This window comes from Falco biarmicus, chromosome 5 (genome assembly GCF_023638135.1).
Source record: "Falco biarmicus isolate bFalBia1 chromosome 5, bFalBia1.pri, whole genome shotgun sequence".
Taxonomy (NCBI): Eukaryota; Metazoa; Chordata; class Aves; order Falconiformes; family Falconidae; genus Falco; species Falco biarmicus.
Window position 1 is genome coordinate 77,921,435 of NC_079292.1, and position 20,578 is coordinate 77,942,012.

General features: G+C 43.3%; 1 protein-coding gene across 10 annotated transcripts in view; it reads left to right on the top strand.

The window, feature by feature from the left end:
* The window catches only part of PRR5 (proline rich 5), a 94,237-nt gene that overhangs the window by 61,374 nt on the left and 12,285 nt on the right, over window positions 1-20,578 (top strand). For all 10 annotated transcript variants that reach the window (XM_056339805.1, XM_056339808.1, XM_056339802.1 and 7 more), the window contains 2 exons: window positions 1,655-1,746; window positions 3,923-4,063. In XM_056339805.1, the coding sequence (XP_056195780.1) occupies window positions 1,655-1,746; window positions 3,923-4,063 (233 nt within the window). The remainder of the gene's footprint in view (window positions 1-1,654; window positions 1,747-3,922; window positions 4,064-20,578) is intronic.

Here is a 20,578-nt window from a genome sequence, read left to right on the forward strand (position 1 = left end):
TGAATTACCAACCATGTTTTCAGCACAAATCCAAAACATAAACCCCCTGCTAGCTACTATGAAGAAAATTAACTCTACCCCAGCCAAAACCAGCACAGGTATTTGTTATTACTATTACAGCTACAGCTGCTAGGAAATTTTGGACCTGGTTCCTTGCAGTGTTTGACTAGAACTAACGCAAGACACTTGTAAAAAATTGAAATGTAGAACACCCTTTTTAGTCTTGTGCACTAGTGTGTAGGACAGAGAGAACTCCTGCCTGGTGGTGCAGAAACTAAGACCTTGGTATGGTTCACAATCCAGCAGCTGCAGTATAGCATGGTGATCCACATTTGCCACTGAAAGCATTTAAAGTCATCAATCCAGTAATAATTTAGGAGTTGCAGATGGGCCAGAGCTGTGCTATTAGTCACGTGCTTAAAAATGCAGGGAGATCAAGTAACCCATAATAAAGTTTGGCACTTGGCTAACTTTGAGTGTAGGTGCTTTCATGCAGTGTTTCTTTGTGATATGTGTGTAATTCTGGGCAAAATGTGCCCTGGCTAAGACCCTAAATAACATTGTAATACAAAAATAAAGAAGAATGCCTGATTCTGACACCAGTAGTAATATTGATTGATTACTATTGAAATTGCTTCCTGATAAGTCATACTGTCTTGTCTGAACACCTCATAATCATTCATGTATTCATCTCCATAATACCTGTTGGTGGAGTTGCAGCAGCATTGCTCTCCTTTCACAGTCGGGTTAGGGGCGCAGGGATGCTAAACAGGTTGCCCAAGGTCACACAGGCAATTTTGAGGAGCAGGGATTTGAAGCCAGCATCCAGCTGTCGAGTCAGCCTTCCTTTCCCATAGACCTCGGCTCCTGCATGTGCCTCTGTGTTTTACAAAATGTTCTGTGAGGATCTTGACATCCAGCTTCGTTGTATGACCTGGCCAGAGTTTCTCCAGTCTCCACTGGGGAGGCTTCTGGGTGGCTGCAGCTGGGGAAGGAATGGATGAGGAGTTGGCCTTGCTGTGAGGACCATGGGGAACTCACATCATAGCAGGTTTTGACTGCATCCTTTGAAAATTACAGTAAAAAATAGAGCCGCAACACTATTGTCTTTTTCCGTAATCTTGAGTGAGATTTTCTATCTAAGTGGAGATGCAGGGAGGGGATCAGTTTGAGGGGTCGCTTTGTGGAGCATCTCCACAGAGCGCAGTTTGCTTTGCTGCCTTGCAGCTTGCAGGGCAGAGGGAAGCACGGTGGGGGAGATTTCTCTGCAGGAATGCTTCCGCATTTAACCTGCTCTGTCCTCCTCCTACTGCTGTCCTCCATTGCTTTGTCCGGTAGGTAGGTATTACTGCAAGAAGAGGAGGGGGTAACCTGGGCTATTACTCTTTGCTCTTCATGGTTTTTTTCTAAGTAAGCTTTAACCTCAAAGTCTGTGAGTTTACTAAGAACATTAGATGTGTCACCTGAAAAGATACAAATAGTGAATGATCTGATACACTAAAAGGAATACTAATTCCGTACTGCTAATAGTAGCTGGTACATGATTCACCTTTGTGTATAATAGCAGATTCACGTTGTTTCCTTTATGTTTTAGTCTTTGCAATTAGCTGATTACAGCCTAAATGGTTCACTAGTTTGTTTTGCATTTTTGCAGGGCAGAAACTACTGGATACGTTAGCTGAAACCTGGGATTTTTTCTTCAGTGATGTCCTGCCCATGCTTCAGGCTATTTTCTATCCTGTGCAGGTGAAAACTTATTCTTATTATAGAATCTTGAAAAACTGGAAAAAGCAACTTTACTGGTTCATCAACAGATTGATGCAGTCCGTAACTCTCCCTGGGCCAAACTCCCAGTGCAGCTGTTCTGTATAGTCATGTCATGGAAATAAGTTACTTACACAGAGAAGTTTGAAGTGCTTGGGTGAAAAAGATGAAGGGGAACTTTGAAAACAGAAGTGAAGTGCAAGGGGGATGGTTAGCCCTTCTGCCAACTTGCACTAAAAGTCAAAAAAGATTATGAATGGTAAGCTGAAATACACATACAGTAAAATAAATGGAGCTGTGTTGACTTAAATATATGCATTTCCTTCTCTGCAGTGTGACTTTGTCTCTGAAGTATCTCCACTTTTGAAAAGGAATTTTATTTCCAAGGTCAAATTCTATGCTACTGTAAATGGACAGCAATAGTCAGTGGAGTTAGACCAGTTTACATGAGCACAGAACTTGACTCTAGTAATTCAAAGTCCACTATAGGTAGTTGATCTGATTTGGATGAAGGCTCAATCTTGTAATTAGTGATGGCCACCGAATGTTGTTTATCACTTAACTCCTAAGGAAATCTCTACCGGATAGGTAGAAGCGACCATCTGGAGTTTCTCCTAGATGCCTGCAGATTTTAGTGGGAACTTGGTGCCTGAACATATTTGGAGAAACTTCAGAAAACTTCTCCCATTTTTCCAAATGGATTTTATGCCTAGAATGGTTGTCCAAATGTTGCATCTGCAGATAATTACAGGCATGATTCAACTCAGTGGAAAAGGTGCAACTTTACGCATAATTTAGTTTTGAAAGAGCTCTAAAAGCATACAGGCTACTTCACCCATTAACTTGTGTGTTACTGTAGAAACTTTAAAATGATAGAAATAAGTTGGTGTTAAAAACCTGTTAGAACATGATGAGAGATTTTTCTAAGTGCCACATAATTTAAATACAAGGCATTTTGGCACTTACAGATACAGGTAGGCTCTCAACCTGGTTTTCCAAAGCACTTGACTAAATTAGAACTCACTCAGATGTTTCTGAAAATTGCACCAAATACCCCTTTTCACTGTTATGTTCCTGAGGCCTTTGAAAATAATTTAGCAACACAAGTCTCCTCACCTTTCAGATGGAAATAATTGCTTGACTTTTCAAAGGAACACAGAGCGGTTAAGAGCCCTAAGTCCTATGTAATTTCAAATAGATCTAGGCGCCTGACGTTCTGAGGTTGCTTCCAAAAGCACAGCTGGTGCTTATGTGCTCTTGTAAATTTTATTCATTAACAATTGAAGCAGTTTGGGGCTTTCTTTGTTTCAGTATAAATAATTAAAAAAGTGAAAAGGCATGGGTGATGTGGGGTTGGGTCAGGCTTCTTTATTCCAAACTAAGATAAGTCAGTACCAGCTGAATAACAGACTTTCCAGAATTGTTAATGTTTGTCTGGCAGCACTCATAACTGCAGGCAAGAATATGTATGTGCAGCCATATATACCCAAGGAAGAAACCCTGATGCTAGAAACAGGAACAGTTTTACAGCCCCTCATAAGGCAAGCGGCGTTCATCTCTGCAGGCAGAGCTAGCATTGTATTCTTCAGTTGAGGTTTTCATCAATGAGAAAGTATTCTTGAACTGCAAAAAGATGTCTTTTAAAATGCAATATGAAACTTCATCTCTGCTCCTGCCTTATAGGGAAGCCTCCCTAACTGTAGAGAAAAGGAGGATACACAGATGGGCTGAGTCAGGATTCCCAGCATAATTTGAAGACAGTACCCAGCCAATACTCAAAATCTTGAGAAATAATGGAAATTCAGCCCTTTTTCAACCCTGCCTTTTTTTTTTCCAAACATTTGATACATTTCGTTACTGTTAAAATACAAAATGCTCGTATATATCCTGCACTCAGGTATGATTCCCCACCCCAACCCTTCATCATCTTCACACACAATCAGACTCAGTCATTGTCTTCAGTGTTCATTACTGCCAAATCAAATTCACTGTGCAGACTTTAGGCTGCTCTGTGTCCTTTGTTATGTTTCTTTTGCTTTTCATTTAGGTTTACCATTCTTGTAATCCCTCAGAAGCGGAGGAAGGAATTTTGACAGAGGAATTTGAAACTCATTTTCACACTGCTTATAATCCATCTTGCTTTGTTTCTGTTTCTAAGGGGAAGGAGCCCTCAGTTCGGCAGCTGGCTCTTCTGCACTTTAGGAATATAATTACCCTCAACATTAAATTGGAAGATGCATTATCACGTTCCAGAGCCAGAGTTCCACCTTCTATTATTCAGATGCTGTTAATACTGCAGGTAAATTCATTACTTTTCTCAGGCTTTCTTTATTTGTCTTTCTGTACTGTGTTGCTGAAGTCTTCTTAAGCAGTCTCCAATTTTGCTCATTCATTGAAAATTTCTTACCCAGAATGCCAGAGCTTCTGTGCAGTTAAATATGGTCCTACTATCTAAAAGTAGAGACTGCAGAGGCTCAGATTTCATGCCTTAAGATCCAGAGGGTTTGAGAGTAAAGACTTGTTTTGAAACTCTAGACCTTGAAATACAGTTTTGCAAGCAGACCAGTATGTGGTAATAACGTGACTTCCATTAAATATTGTGTGTTGCTGCAGTAGCGGTTTTGGATGTGAAGCTTCACATCTGGCATAGGCAACAAAGTGAATATGCAATTATGGTTGAATCGTGGTCATATTTGGTCACTGGAAACAAATTCTATCAAAGCTGTTGATACAAAACCATTAAGACCAGATACTGGTATTTGCCTTCAGTGTTAGATTTTTACTTTTATTTTTTTTTAGTAGCAATGAGGAGAGGCAAAGTAGGGAATTCCAGGCAAAAGGAGAATTTAAGACTTTCTTTTGCTTAATTAAAGAAAAGCATGAGCTTGTGTGGAGGGATAAGGGGGATAAGCCACAAGGGAGAGAGTGACAGGAGTGGATTTTTAGGGGGAAGAGGAAGGAGATTTTCCTGGGTGGTAATTTTTTTAATAAACAAATAGACTTACAGCAAGTGATAGGAAATAGTTTCTCACACTTAAAACATCTATTTCCTCTTCATCACCATATGAAATAGTTCTGTATCTAAAACTGTTTTAAAGAGCAGGATAATCTAAAGGCCAGTCATGAAAATGGAGCATGGAGTAAGATTCTCTCTGCTGGGTCAAGAAATGGTATTTCACCCCTGCTGTTGCTTGATACATGTTGGAGTGTATAATGGTGTGTTTAACCTCGTTTTCTCAGAAAAAGATATGTGATAGGACTGCCTGCTTGTTCCTTGTCTGCCTTCCCTCTAGCCTCTGTCTTGCCAAATGCTTCTTGAAACTGCTGGCTGATTGTGGCAGTGACAGCAGTATCAGAGATTTTAAGATTCCTAGGAGCTTCATGGAAATTAGTGTCTGGAGAGAGGAGAGGAGCCTCAGGGAAAAACTGGAGCATGGGCTTAACTGCATAATGAGACATCAAAGAATTCACATAATTGAACTGTGAACCCAGCTGTGTTAACACACACCGGAGACTCCACGTGAAGAGTACCATGGGAAAACCTTAATCACAGGAAGGTTGTCTATCAGGCCTCATCCCTGCTTAGATGTGAGGTAAACTGTCCGTTCTAAACCAGGCTTCAGCAGTGTCATTGCTAACAGATCTGCTAGCTTTTTTGTGTTTTCTTCTTTAGAGAGTCTGTGTTGGCTATGGGCAGTATCCGGCTTTAAATTAATTCAGTGGTGAGCTGGGAACTAAATAACATCCTGATTTAGAAAGTTCATAGGAGGTGATGTGGAGTGATTTGCCAGGATCAGGGCTACAAGAAACAGTTTCTTTGCAGATCTGCTTTCTTCAACAACCAGAAGTGTTAACAAGGTGGATGCCTGTTCAGGGTAAAAGGCCAAATCCATTCTTATTGCAAAGCTGTTGATGGAAATCAGTAACGAAGTGAGAGGGAGTTTGCCCCAGCTGTTTATTTCTGCATGCATTACCCACGGTTGTGTAGTGGGGGTGGTGAAAGTCCTTTCTCGGCAATAGGTCTGCCAAACTTGTGGCTTAAAATCTTGTGGAAATTACAGGAAAAGGTCAGAGAAGATCAGGGAATGAGATATATACAATGTTAGTCAATAATTTGTTCAGAGCAAAGGCTTTTTCCCGAACTCAAATGTCACATTAAACAAAAGCAAATGTTATACATTTATGGCATAATAATGGAATTTTCTTGACTCTGATTAACTCAACATGTGAATAGGGCTGGAAGAGAGATAAAAATTCAGCTGTCCAAAGAGCACATCGTGGACTTGTGTGCATCAGTTTCCAAGACTGAGACTATGTCTTGGTGTGGACATTGTCTAATCCCTATTTCTGTCTACTGTAGATACCTCTTCCATGACAAACTTGGTGACACTAGAGGAGACTGCCATGGCTAGAATATGAGCCTAGTGTGTTGCTCCTGGACGAAATGTTGAACGTGGTGCTAAGTTTCCCCATTTCTGTCCTTGACAGCCTTGTGCAGCTGTGTTACGTGATTAAGGAGTAAGTCATGTTCTTCAGGACAGCAGCTGTAACATCAGCTGAAGGTCACAGGCTGACAAAGGTCCATGCTAACATGCACCAGTTTGTCCTGTTAAATTGGATTAAAGTGGCAGAGATTTGGTAACTAACACAGGGTGCATCTGGTATTGCTCATGTTTTAGCTTCTCACAGTGTAGAGGAAAAGCTCTGTCAGTTTGTCGGGAGAAGACATTTTCCTTACAGAGTGGAAGGGAAACTTTTTAAAGAGGTAATGGAAGCTGCAGCAATCTTTGGACTTTATTCAGGAGGTAGGCGCTGATTCTGGCAGAGCTCAATAAGCACACATTTTACCTGAACTTGGGTTGGCTTCATTGGCTTCAGCATGTGAGCAATTTCATTGACCTCTGTGAAGTTACTGACCTATTGCAAGTTGCACGCATTGCTTGCTTGCTCAGCTGGCCACACTTTGGCAAGAAGAATAAAACAGTCCCTGCCAAAGACCTCCTGAATAAAAGGACCTGAAATGACGTTGCACCCCTTACTTCATTGTTTGGGTGATTGTTTTTCTTATTTGCATCAAATCTGTTCCCAGTAAACTATTTGCTGGACGTATGCCTACTAGCTATGCATTTAATACCCTAGCATGTGATACAGCACCCACACCAGTCCTCTGGCATACAGTGACATAATAGAGTATATATGTTGGGACAGAAGGGGTCACCAGCCTCACCACCTCACAGCTTGCCCAGAGACACAAATACCTCAATTTCTTTGTGTTTAAGACATCAAAGGAAAAAAAAAAATGCTGGAGAGGAAGGAAAATCTTCAATCTTCTCTATGCAGTCCCTTTTTGAAGGAAAGAACCTCCATGTCTAGGATAAAGCTGTTAAAAGTACCGTAATAGCAGACTGCATATCTGAAGCTTTCTTGTAAGATAGCCTCCATTTAAAGGATCAGAAATTAGTCCTTGGATTAATTATTAGACTTGGGTTCTCTAATCCAGTAGAGCCATTTCTCACCAGTGCTATAACCTGGACTAATTACAAACCAGCAATCTCTGAGGAAAGAAGCAGACCCCCAGAACTGGGGGGAAGGACTGGTACTCCTGTGCTGTTGAAGTCAGTGGCAGTTTTGTCATGGCTTGGAAGAAGGGCCTTATACCACTCAAACTTTTGGTTGCCAGCATAGAGTGACCCAGTTACAAAGCACAAACTGAAATGTTAATGCTTCATGGTTGCTTATAGGCAATGTAAGCTGAAGCGCCTCCAGGATGCTCCTGTTAACTTGCAGGGCCTTCAAGAGTAGAGTCATGACTGAGAGAAGTAAAAGAACTAAAACTGCTTTTGAGCATGGAGCAATGCACAGGAGTTCATGTAACTACACTGAGTTGTCAGTCTCAACTTGATGACCTTTCTCTTTTGGTGAAATTAGGAAGCTGGAGTTAGAGGGATAAACAGAAGCAGAGATTAGAAAAGAGTTTTCTCCTTTTATACTCTGTGAACCTAAAAGAGCAGAACTACCACCAGAGGATAAACAATCCGACTTCGTTCCCAAAGTGTGTTGTCAGAGAAGACCTTTGCCACTGAAACTGGAACATCTCTCCAAGTATGTCTCCAGAGGTCTGAGACAGTTGGAAGAGAAGAATTAAAGAGCGTTTATCTGCATCTTTCTGTCAACATCAGGATTATTTGAGTTCACAGAATCTGTCTGGGTGACCCAAGGTATTAAAAACCTCTAGAAGCACACAGCACAACCTCTCTCGTACTGAGGGATGAAGCCTCACTAAACATAAGCTCTGAAGAGGAAAATAAACCCTGTGGTTTCCTTTTTGGCTTCTCTGAGCTTCATTTGAACTCCCTTGCCTGTTGCCTTTCTCTGTGAACGAAGACAAAATAAATACATAAAACTGCCCAGTGGGACCTATTTGTTATCTCCGGAAAGTTCCTAAATGTAGATTCAGCTCCTTGCACTTTAAAGGAGTGGAAAAGCACATTGCAAGAGCTGAAAGCAAAATGCAGAGTGCTTTTTTTCCATCTCAGCAGCCACAAAGCAAACCAGACAGTGTAGTGGTTAAAAACAAAATACCCTGTGCTATCAGAAAACCTGCCTCTAGAACAACAGATTTGCTGTAACACTACAGTGTGTGTCAGCTGGGGTCAATTCTTTATGGCCCTAGGCTTTCAAATTTAGTGGCTGCTTTTGAGAGGTGGTCTTAGTCTCTTAGACCTGAAGCACAGGTTGAACAAAGTGGCGTGGGCGGGAGGTTTCAACACGCTCTTCATTTCTCTTTACCTTTTTGTGAATTCCTGGTTTATAAGACACAAAAAGTAAAACCCATTAAACAAAGGTATTGTAGACCCTTATCAAAACCCTCTGCTTCCCCTGGGTCGTGCATAAATGTGTTTTCTTCCTTCCTGGTGAAAGGGTGGCTTGTCTATGTGGTTTGCATCAGCCCCATAGGCATGTAAGGTATCAGGTAAGAAATCTTACAGCTGGGACACTGCCTGACACCAAGGGAAGAGTCCTCCATTGCTTTGTTTTGACCTATGTGAAACTGAGAATCTGGCCCTCAAGATTTACACCTTAGAGTAGTTTGTAGAAACAACATTTACTTCTAAGCCATGTCCTCTGTCTTACTGTGTCATATTTATTCTCTCTGTCAGCAAGGGAAGTTTGCAGTAATTAAATTGATACAGGTTTGTTATCCTGGAATTAATTTGTATTGTCATGATTTTTAACAAGGCATAGCATTCATTTGTTGTAGGAAAAAAGTTCTTTTTAAAATAAAATCTTGACCTTTTTGCTAGCGAGGATTGCTTGTCGCACTTCATTTTTAATTTCTTCACGTGGATTTTATTGTTGTGCTAGTTTTCTGGTCTGGGAATCATTTCTGTGAGGAAGCAGTAAAATGCTAGAAGTATTTAATCTACATCTGGGGGAGCTGCCTCCAGCAGGTTGGGATATGCTGTGTTAATGAGTACGAGACCAGAAGCTGTGAAGGGACCGGGGAGTTAAAAAAGTGACAGCAGCAGTAGCCTGAGTGCAGCACAGGGGAACCAGAAAGGTCTAAACGTACATTACAGTGGTGCTGACTTTTTGGTTGGCTGATAGTGCCAGGCAGGAGTTATTTGTACTAACCAACCTTTGCTTGCTTGCATGTCAATCAAGAGCAATTGCCCTGCCATAGCTGGGACCTTGGTGAAAGTGGTAAGGACGTGAGTCAGTGACGGTCAGTGGCTATCCATTTTCCGTGTACAAGCTGTAGGCTTATAGTTAAGGAGAGAAGCCACTTCAGAGGTTTTTTCCCCTCTATAATAATGTTTTTAGCTCTGTTTCTACCTGGCAGTTATTTCATGACTTACCATGAGTATGTTTTCTGTAGGGGTGAAGGTAGGGGGAGGGAGTGTGGTTGCTCTTAACCACTCTGTAAGCCTGCCTGATGGGAGGCCTTTTCAATAGTAATTCCAGTGCATCCAGTGTTTCTGCACCACGGACCCTGAAAGATCTGCACTTGTGTGGACCCTTTTTGTAACTTAAGACCAATGGAAGCCCATTGACATATGAAAACTTCATTTTGAAATCGAGTACTCTCCAGATCTCGTTCTCAACATATTTGACAACACTATGTGTTTCCACTTGCATAACCTTAAGCAGTGGAAGAACAGGAAAGCAGCATAAGATGTTGTAGTTGTTTTGCTTTGTTATATGCGAACCTGTCTCATGAACACCATGGCACAGCAATTCAAATGTGCATCTTGGCCCTCCTTTTAATGCAAAGATCAGTGTTCAAGAGAACATGAACATAACCTTGTCCATACCCATTAAACACAGTTGTTTTAGGAGGTAATTTGCATTGTGCAGGCTCCCTTTGGACATACACTCATAGTGCATTTTAAGAGTACCTCACGTTAAGTAAAATGTTGCATCTGTGAAGGATAACAGCTAACCAAAGGTACAGCTTCAAGCAGAGTTGGTAAAATGCTGCAACAGTTGTCTAGACTACCCAGAGTTATGCTGTTGCTGTCCATCAGGTCCTCTGCAGTTACTGCCCATCTGCTGTCTTGCACTGTGGTAGGTGAGAAGTTCTTACTTGTCCTCCTTCAAATTACTCAACACTTGCCTTGGGGCTAGAGTGGGCGTGCATGGAGTTGCTGCATGGAGTGTAGCTGCTGCCTACAGCACCTGAGGCTACCTTAGCCCACAATAACTCACTTGTGCAACATAAGTGTGAGTTGTTTCAGCTCAAGTCAGTTAGACATCTGTTGAACCTCAACTAAACCAGGTTGTCCTTGCTAAAATATATGCCTTGTCTCCTGGAGTTTGCCTCCATTAACGATACGGGCCTGTTAAAACCAGTACAAGTTCATTGGTAGGCAAATCCTCAATCCTTAACAAAATAGACCTAAATCAGTAAAATCATTCCTAAATTAGAATGTCCCTGCGGACCCTATAATTTTATCAAGTAAGAGGGAGAAGGTTTTAACTAATTGCAGTAGTTTGTACAAATGTCTCTTGCGGACCCACTTGGGCCAGTAAACTGAAAGAGGCATAAAAGATAGCATAGAGATTTTGACTATTGAAGAACTCTGAGCAGGAAATGTTCCCACAGTGCAAGAATCCTTAGAGGCAGGGTGCTTGAATACCATAATTCATGAGTTGTCTACAGGGGGAACATAAGAAAGTTAATCTAAGCTACCTTTTAAAGAAGATTAATTAAACCTCATTAAAACTCTGTATGTACGCTCATTCTGTGAATTAAAGGGGTGAGAAGGGAGGTGAGTTAAATTGATGACACTTCAATTCTATTTCAGAGGCCTAGGCACAATTTATCTAAACAGCTTTCTGTTCTTAATTTAGTGAATATAATTTAGTTTTCCTGAGTGTCCCCCGGCGGGTAAAGTCACGAAGGTATTGTGGCTGTTGAATTGCCCAGGGGGTTCCCTAAGAAGTGGCAGTCACTTCTTGGCTGTTATGGACAGGCACAGACCTGGAAGCCATCCCATGTGGGTAGATACCGTGGGTGGTATCTACCAGCTGCAGCAGTGGTGGCACCCAGCACAAAAGGACCGTTTGCTCTCCATGACTGCATTGTGTCCATGCAGGTAGTGAGGTCCGCTGATGCTGTGGTCAGGGTCGCTGGTACAGCACCTCCTTCTGTCCTGCTGGGGTGTGCTTGGCCCTACTCAGGAGAAGAACAGCGAAAGTAATTTCCAACAGAAAGGCTGTGCAGGGTTGTTCCATAGTGTTGCATACATGGGCTTCCCCATGGTTTTTGGAAACGAATCAACATTGGTTTCCAGTCAGATCTGTACAGAGCTGCAGCTGTGTGTGGAATGGCTTGGATAGTCCCCTGTGCTGGTAACCACCATGGTCCTGCCTTCTCACTGCCAAAACTTTCCAGCGGAGCACGGGGCTAGCAGAGATGCTTCCTGCCAGGAGATTTCAGAGGCAGCACATGTGCTCATTCTCCTTCTTGAGCCTGTGCTGCGGCAGACACAGGGCTGCACAGTGCTCGCTGGATTTTGAACACTGGTGCTTGCTGGTAGCACAGCTTCTTCTCCCATTATCTTGCTGGCTGCTTCATCAGCTTTTACCTTCAGATATGTTGCCTTCTGACTGTTTTCCTCCCCCAACCACATCGTATTTTCCCACAGGGCAGAAGGAAGGAAGGAAGAGAGGGAAGTAGCTGGCAGCGTTAGTCACGTGGAGGACAGCTAGAAGCTCATCCTTGCAGCCAGCTCTTTCTCTGATCTGAGTTTCCCCCTTCTGTCTTCGATTATGCCCATAAACCGGGTCAAGACCCAGTAGCAGCTAGTTGCAGAGTGCCAGGACACAACGGGGGGAACTCCCTGCGCTGTGGGCCTGTTAGACGATCGTGACTGACAGGCATCAGCGATGCCCAAGCTGCTGAGTCCTCCTGGATTTGGTTGGTGACCTGAGCAAGTTACAGGGACTGGACAGCAGCTGACAGAAATGCAGATGCTGTGAAGCTTTGTTTGGCATGTAGGCAGTGGGAGCTGGAGCTGGCTGCGCTCTCTGGCAGGCAGCCAGCTGCCAGGCTGGTTTGGGGACAGACAAGGGCCAGCACTCCCTGCTCTGGAAAGGAGGCGTCCCCCGACTGTAGGCACAGAGTGGTTTGCCCACATCCATGTGAATGGCAACTTTGTGGAAGGTTCCCCTATAATTAAAGAGCCACGAAACGAACAAGTTTACTGCATTAATTGTTGTTTGGAAGCAACTCTGGCAGCTGTTTGCTTTCCGTCAGGAGTGATTTCTCCTGGGGTTTTGGTGTTTGCCTGTTACAGTCTATGCTGTAACAATTTATTATTATGGGAAGATGTGTTTCCATTTAATCCAACAGGGTGGTTAAAACACATTATATAAAAAGTCCTAGCCTCTGCCTTTTCCCCAGAACGTGCACTGGGAAAGGAAAGAGTTTTGAAAGGTACAAAAGCTCCTGCTCTGCAGTGCCACCTAAGCCCTGTCCCCAAGCCTTTCCTCTCGTGGCCTGTGGTTGCTAGTGCCAGAACCAGCAGCCCACAGGGATAGCGTGTACCAGGCTGGTGGCACAAGGGCTTGTGCAGAGGGTAAAACGGCTTTGTAGTGGATTTCTTCCAAAAATAAAGAGGCTGTGTGTTGAATTCTGCAAAAGATAGGGGAATGATTGAATGGGTCTCTCAGAGGCATCCTTTCTCCCATGGTGAGTGGACAGGGTTAATTGTCTTCTGTCAGTAATTTCACAGTCTTACCCTTAGCTCTGCTGTGGCTGCAGAAGAAACAGCTACGTGGCATGGTGATATGCGACATGTACTGTGAAATTCATTAACTTGCCACCACCCAATTATTACAAGCAATTAAAAGGTAAACAGTTAATCATGTGACAGAGCAGGTTTCAGATTACATTATTTGATTTAAGCAGTTATCTGTTGGGAGCCTTCTCCTGTTTCCAGTGAGCTGCTGGGTGGTTGCAGCAAAATTTCTGCAGCACAAGGTGACAATGATGTGACAGGTCGTACCTGTGGGTCAGGCATGTGGGCAGTTGTGCCAAGTGTCCCAAGTAGGTTATGGCTTTGCTGTGAGCGAACTGGCTGGCCACAGTGGCACAGTTTTGCTGAGAAGGGACCATCCATCAGGAACAGGGTGGGAGCTGCAGTGGGGCAAGCGAGGGGCGCAGGGAGTGCCTGACTCATGTGCTCTTCAAAACAGATCCAGAGGCGTCTGGTTTGAAGTCATTAGGCAGGGGATTGTGCTTTAGTGCTCTCTGATCCAAATGCAAAGCAAAAAGCAAGCATGCTGCAATTAAGCAGATGGTGGCAAGAGGAGAAGTCATCATTTAGCCTGTGAAAATCTGTCGGAAAGGTATTTTACAAAATACAGCTGTTGTACTCAGAGTGGCTCTTGCATAAAACCAATTAAATTTCTTCTCCTTGAGCAGTTAAGAGCTGTCAGCTGCTTCTGTTACCAGCCGCCATCTATCTCCAAGCCTTCTTTCTTGCTAGCATGGGTGGACAAGAGCCTTCATGCGCTGACCACTGTATGAACACAATGAAAATACGGTCTCTGCACTAAAGATCGTGCAGCCTTGATGCAAGAGACGGTAGATGTATCTGGACAGACAAATGGGGAACAGAAGGAAACAAGGAGACAAATATACTAGAAGTGATTTTATAACAAATAATAGAACATTAGCCTTAGTGGTCTAGATGTCCTCTAGAGACCTAAAAGCAATGTGGTCCTTCTTTCCTCTTGTAGGTTGCTTATTGGGCTCCAAGAAAAAAAACCAAACAAACATCCCTCGTTCTTCCTGTATCACCCATGAGCTGTTCTTTTGGTTTCCTTGCTTAGTTGAAGAAAGCAAAACCTTGGAAGAAGCAGTTTCTCAGAGAAGATTGTTTCTCAAAATGTCTGAACCACATGCACACAGATGTTTAGGCAGAAGCTAATGCAGCTCTGCTAAAGCCCGTGTATAGTAGAGGAGGAATTGGGCAGTAGTTTTGCCTAAACAGTTCTGGAGTATGGTTATATATGTAGATGTGTTAACATTTAAAACAGAAGCAAGGAGAAAGCTTGCTTCATGGAGGTGGTTGTGTGATATTATGTGAATTAATTTAAAGTACCAGCCAGCATTAAGGGGAGGGGGAAGAAAAAAAAATAAATACTTTGTGGGAGCGTGGAGTTGCCAGTGTGCATATCCCTGGCAGTTAATGGGGATGAAGGAGGGAAGGTCAGCCCTTTAGAGCCACTTCTGTGATCACATCCCCAATCCCTGTACTGTTTGCATTTGGGGAGTGTGCTGCTCAGTGCTTTCTGGCTCTAAACTCGGATTTTGTATGCTTATTTCTGTTTCCTTTTATCCTCTACACATTGGGTTGCTGAAAGAGGGTTTCTGCTCTAGATCCAGTCAGTTACTTTCTAAGTATTTTGGATTGGCAAATACTTTGTTCTGTAGAAATGTGCTGCTTTCAGCAAAGCTTTTGCTGTATGCCAGGAGAGCTCCTTCAGGCCCAGGCTGCCAGGCACCTGGGCTCCAAAACTTCTGTGTTCTGGGATTGATGGAAGGTTGACCTCCTTGTGCAAGAGAGTAACCATGAAGTGCTCACTCAAGAGTGCACTGCTCAGTTCCCAGTAATCCCAGTGGGTTGCTCTCTGGCCCCCCAAGCAGCAGGCTGAGGGCAAGCAGCTGTCCTGAGTGCCTGATTACCCAAGCAAACAGCTACATGTAGGTGGTGTCTGAACCACACACCTTCTTATGCCAGGATAGGTGATCTGGAGATGATCTGCTGCTTTCTGGCTCACAGGGATGAGTTATTGGTGATGAAAATGGTGTCGCTACCATAAATAGCAAAAGTTAAAAAAAATCCAGAAGGCACAGCTGACATGTCTGCACAGTCTATTAAAGTGTATTTCAGAAAAGTCAAAAATTTGTTGAGTAGATTCAGTCACCTGCAAAGGATGAAGTAGCATGGAGGATGCTGAGGAATGAATGTTCATTAATGATTTAAAAGGGGAGTGTGGCTGTGAGAGGCAGTAACAGAAATTCTCACAAGTAGGTAACAGCAGTCAAGTTAATCTTTGCAGCTCTTCAAAAGCATTTCTTGGATATGTCTTCAAAAGACCCTGGATGCACTGTGGGAGGGCTCTGCCATCTTTTTTTCTGTTTAAGTACCACCTGAAAGTAAGTGCAAGATGGATTTTCTTGTAATAAATGTTAAATGAGAAAACACTGAGAGCCAAGACTAGGTAAAAGACTTGAATGCTCTGACTTAAAAGTAATGAATTCCCCAGCAAGGTTAGATGAGCTTAATGTGTAGAGATCAGCAAGAACTTCAGGAGGGAGCCTAAAAAGAAATGAGAAGCTTCATTCTCTTGGACACTAAAAATCACATCTAATTATTTGGTAACTTCAGTGCACATGTGTGTTTGCCCATGAGTGTAATGTGGCAGTGCTAAAGCATTTGTAAATGCAGATAAATGAACTCCAGCTCAAATTTATTCCATAAACAGCTCTTCAGAGACATTCACCTCTGCATAGATGCCTTTGGTGGGTTCTTTCAAAGTCACATTAGCTTATTTGACTGAGATGATTGCAGCTCTCATCTATGCCCAAGGGAGTCACCTAACCAGGAATCAGACAACCTTTAGCCCTAAAACTATGAAAGGCAGAAATGCAAACCATTATTTTTGTTGGATCTTTGTTAGCAAACTGGCTGTGCAGCTTCTGCAGGTTCCTAAGCACTGTATTTAAAGCCTGAAAGCAACTTCCTACCTCTAATCATTTCGTATCTTTCACTTATCTTCAGTCTTCATCAACTGCTTTGTCTTTTGCAGTCTTATATAAAATGTTTAATTAATTGCAGTTTAAAGAAAAATGATAGATTGGATTTCTGTGGGTCAGTGGAAGACTAGCCTGTTCTTAGTGTCTGATCCTTTCTGGAAAGAAAAATCCCATTGCTAGCTTTCTGATTTGCAAAACTCTTACCAGCTGAACACAAACCGTGTCTGGGTGTTTTGTCATCTTTATCTTTTGTCTGTGTCTCAGTGGCACCAATGAAAGGAAGAGAGAGACAGAGCAGCTTCTCACACTGACATTGACATAACTTGGCACTTGCTGGAGATGAAAGTGAATATGACAAGATCTTTATTTCTGAGGCAGTCACAGGGATCTGAAGTGCTGACTTCTGTCAATACGGCAATGGCAAGCTTCTCTGCCTCTCCCTCCTGTGAACACTGTTGCTATGAGAAAAGCAAGAGGCAGAGATGAGACAAGACATGATTTAACCCTTCAAATATTCTAGGCTTTACCAAAATGTCAGTGGCTTAGGATAAAATGAAGAGAGGAAAAAATAACGTGAGGCAGCACTGTCAAGGGCTCATAATGATACAACCATGAATTGTGCAGCTGCATCTGTCCAACAGCAAAAAGGATTCCGGTGCCTAGGAATGGACATGTAATGCGCAGGGCATGGCCTCCTGTGGTTGTAAACCAGTATAAAATTATTAACCTGGCAGGGGTTATTCTGACTTAAAGCAATTGAGAATTTGATGTATGAGTCCTACTTTTCACATTTCCTCCTGCCATGAGATACACCTGTTTGTGAACACACGTAGCATAGTCTTAGAGATGTAGTGAAAATGAGTCCCTTATGAATTCTTAGTCCCCTCCACCAGGCTGAGATAGCCCTCTGAGAGGGAAAACTGCTTTCTCCCAGCTTGTTCCAGTCTGCAAAGGTGTGGCCTCCATTTCCTCTTAGCTCAGGCACATTTTCTTATTCTGCCTTTGGACTGCTGCAGAGAAATCCCCACAGGGAAGAGGGCACACATAGTTTAAGCAGATCAGGTTCAGTTTAGTCAACGCAGGCTTGGACAAAGCAAAATTTAGGCCCTGCTTGAAGCAGTTTTGATCCTCTTTTAAGTCTGTTTCCTAAAGGCTAAAAAATGTTTGTTACCTGCTTAGGATGAAAGTGGCATGAATCACCAGGGAAACCTAGGAGGAAGTACCTGAAATTTTCTGTCCTGGCAAACACAGACATGTGGGCTAAAAGTAGGAGCAGGAAGACTGAACTCCCAGTCCTTGACCCCCTTCTGCTCCCAGTTAGCTTGATGCAGAGCATTTCTTTTTACCCAGATGTCTCTTCAAAATGGATCAATTGATCTCGCAGTCCCTCTTGGTGAGCTTCCAGAGTTTACTCGATGTTTTCATGGAACTTGAAGCTCTCAGACGGAGAGTCTTCTAGAAATGCTGAGCCGCATTGAAGCTAATAGAAGAACATGGGCCAGCAATGTGCCCTTGCTGCAAAGAAGATGAAAAAACGGAAAGACATGGATGTACTGGAGAGAGTCCAACAAAAGGCCATGAAGATAATAAAGGAACAGAAGCATCTCTCATGTGAGGAAAGGCTGAGAGAGCTGGAACTGAGAGAGCCTGGAGAAGAGAAGGCTCGGGGGGAATCTTACAAATTGTTAAAAATACCTGAAGGGGAAATGTAAAGAAGATGAAGCCAAGCTCTTCTCAGTGGTGCTCAGTGACAGAACCAGAAGTAAGGGGCACAAAATGAAATACAGAAGAGTCTGTCTGAATGTAAGGAAACACTCACTGACTTGCTGTGAGGATGACTGAGCACTGGCACAAGTTGCCCAGAGAGGTGGCAGTCTCCCTCCTTGGAGACCTTCAAAAGCCATCTGGACATAGTTCTGGGCAACTTGCTCTAGTTGGCTCTGCTTAAGCAGCGGTGTTGGACCAGATGACTCCAGAGGTCCCTTCCAATCTTAGCCACTCTGTGATTCTGTGAACATTAAGATTTTGTCCTAATATTTAGGAATATAAGTGGAAAAATTCATCATTCTCTCCATGTCTTGACCTATTTTCACTCTGTTTCCACCCTTGCTGGCTTGGGCCGGACCACCAGCTGATGTCAGTCAGCGTGGTTCCACTTAACTGCAATTAACATTCAGGGTTAGGCTGAATGATTGTTGTCAAGAGTCCAGTGCTTCTCTGTTGGACAGCAGAAGGGTTCAGCATTGCACTTGCTCACCTCCTAAATAGAAAAGCTGCAACTACACAAGAAAAGCACTTAGTGAAAGTACCAAAGAAATCTGTCCTTTTCCCTGTCCAGAGGACTCGGTAGTTAGCTTGATTCTTTAATTCTGGAAACTAGTTATTCTAGCAATTATTGGCCATCTTCATCTTGTTGGTTAAATAATTTCTAGCACAGATTGTTTATGCTTAAGGGCTGCTGCAGAGTCCCATGCAGCAAGCTTTTGCATCACTATTTGCCGGAAGAACCAACATACTCTCCAAGAAAGCCTGCACAGAGCATGCCCTATTTCCTTTTTTTGCCTATACACTTCTCCTGCTATCACTGTTATCAAGAAAATGTTGAATTCAGTTAACTTTTGGTCTGACACTGAGCAGGTAATTCTCTTCACTGTTACCCTTGGTGTCAAGATTGCAAAGGCTGAGAAGAATCCATTGTCACATCAGATATACCTCCTTGAGTTTACTCATAAGTTTGCATTTACTCCATGTGTAAATGGAGGCCAGATGCTGCTCCACAAATGTAGTTCCATTTGTATAATACTGGGGGTCTCATTCTGCAGGGCTGACTCCCAAGGAACAAGGTGGGCAGCTGGGGATGAGGGAGCCCAGTATCTCCACCTGTTTGGGCTTCCTGATTTTGTATTGGAGCCCAGAGAGTTTCTGAAGGGAATTGAAGAGGGAGATCTTTGAGGTTTTCAGTAGTGTTGTGCTTGTCAGTTGAAGATGGAGTAAATGTGAAGTGGGAGGCTCCACGGTGATGATGCTCCACAGTGCAGTAAGAGCAGAAGCTCTGAACAGCTGTGTACAGGACAGCTTCAACTGTTTGGGCAACAGTTGCTGCTCCAAGAGCCACTGTGGTCTCCTCCAAAGCATGAGGCTGTGTGGGCTTGCTCAATGGAAGTGTCACAGTGCTGTAAAGAAAACGAAACTTCTGCACACCTAGGGACCACTCCTAAAGCCTCTTCTCAACCAAGTAAACCATAACATATAACTTCTCTGCCATAGGTTTGTGTGTGAGCATTTGCAAGATCAGTAAAAATAAGATTATTAGCTATTAGATGATATTAAGTATGTGCATGTGTCTGTTCAAAGGAGGATTGAGGGATGGAGACCTTATTCCAGACCCGTAGCATAACTGGGAGTGCATGTGCTGTGCCACTGGTGGTGCACACGGCAAGGACTGGTGGCCCATTTGTCCCCAGTTCCTCCTCCCAGTGATTTCATGCATGCCCTGAAACAGGATTGCTCTGTGTTGCTCAAGTTTTAGAAGGCTAGATAGGGTGAGTGAAAGGGGTTACATGGCACCGAAGTGGGGTAACAAGTAGTCATGGCCTGTAAGGGCACGGGTTTCCAAGTCTCTTACAAGCAAGGCTGGTGCTATCTCTTTGACTAAAATAAGAAGCAGATCTTGCCATTTCTGTGGTCATTAGGGTGTGGACTGCAGTATACACACACACCCTTACCAATTCTCCACCAGCAGTGCTGGCTGAGTAATCTATGTTTTCACTATAGATACTATTCTGTGTCTGCCTTGTGGTATGTCTTGTGACTTTTAGTTTCAGTTTTCGCTGGGAGTATTTGAGCAACTATTATATCCAGTATTTGTGAGATTATCACCACTGTGTGCGTGTGTTTCAGTCATACTGGTCTGACCTGTTGCCAGTTAAAGAAAGAAGTGTGGTTGTTAATGGTTCTTCTTTCCTCCAAGGAATTTGCTGCTTTTAAGCAGAAGATAGTCACATTTCTTTTTCTTAGCTGTTCTCCTGTCTGGTTAAGACAGGGCAGTACATGAGGCCAAGACCTCACTTTGCATTTGGGCCTGACCCTGTAAATGCTTCCAGCAGTGTTTGTTTCCTTTCACATCACACCAGGTCAGGACTCTTTCAGCAGGTGGTAGGTCACAGCTTTCTGTTGGTGGACCAGGGTGGAGGCCAGCCATCAAGGATGTCCCAGAAGACACATGGGCAGAGGACTTTGCTCTTCTGGGTCATCAAGTCACCAAGAGTAATAACTGCTGAAATTACTTCATTAAATGATGCAGAAGTCTGGCTTTTACTCCTTCCTTTCCTGAGTCCAGAAGCTGGTAAACCAAGATCTAGCTCGCAGCTGTTACTGCTTGGTGGCCCCTGTGGTAGAGCTGCTCCCACATCAAGCAGCAAGACTTGCTGGACCTCCCTTGGGACCTGGCAGGGTGCTGGGCTTGGGTCCAGAAGGCCTGCTTGCTTTGCCCACCCTGACTTGGGGGAAGACAGATTTTATTTATGTTTTATTTTAATATGA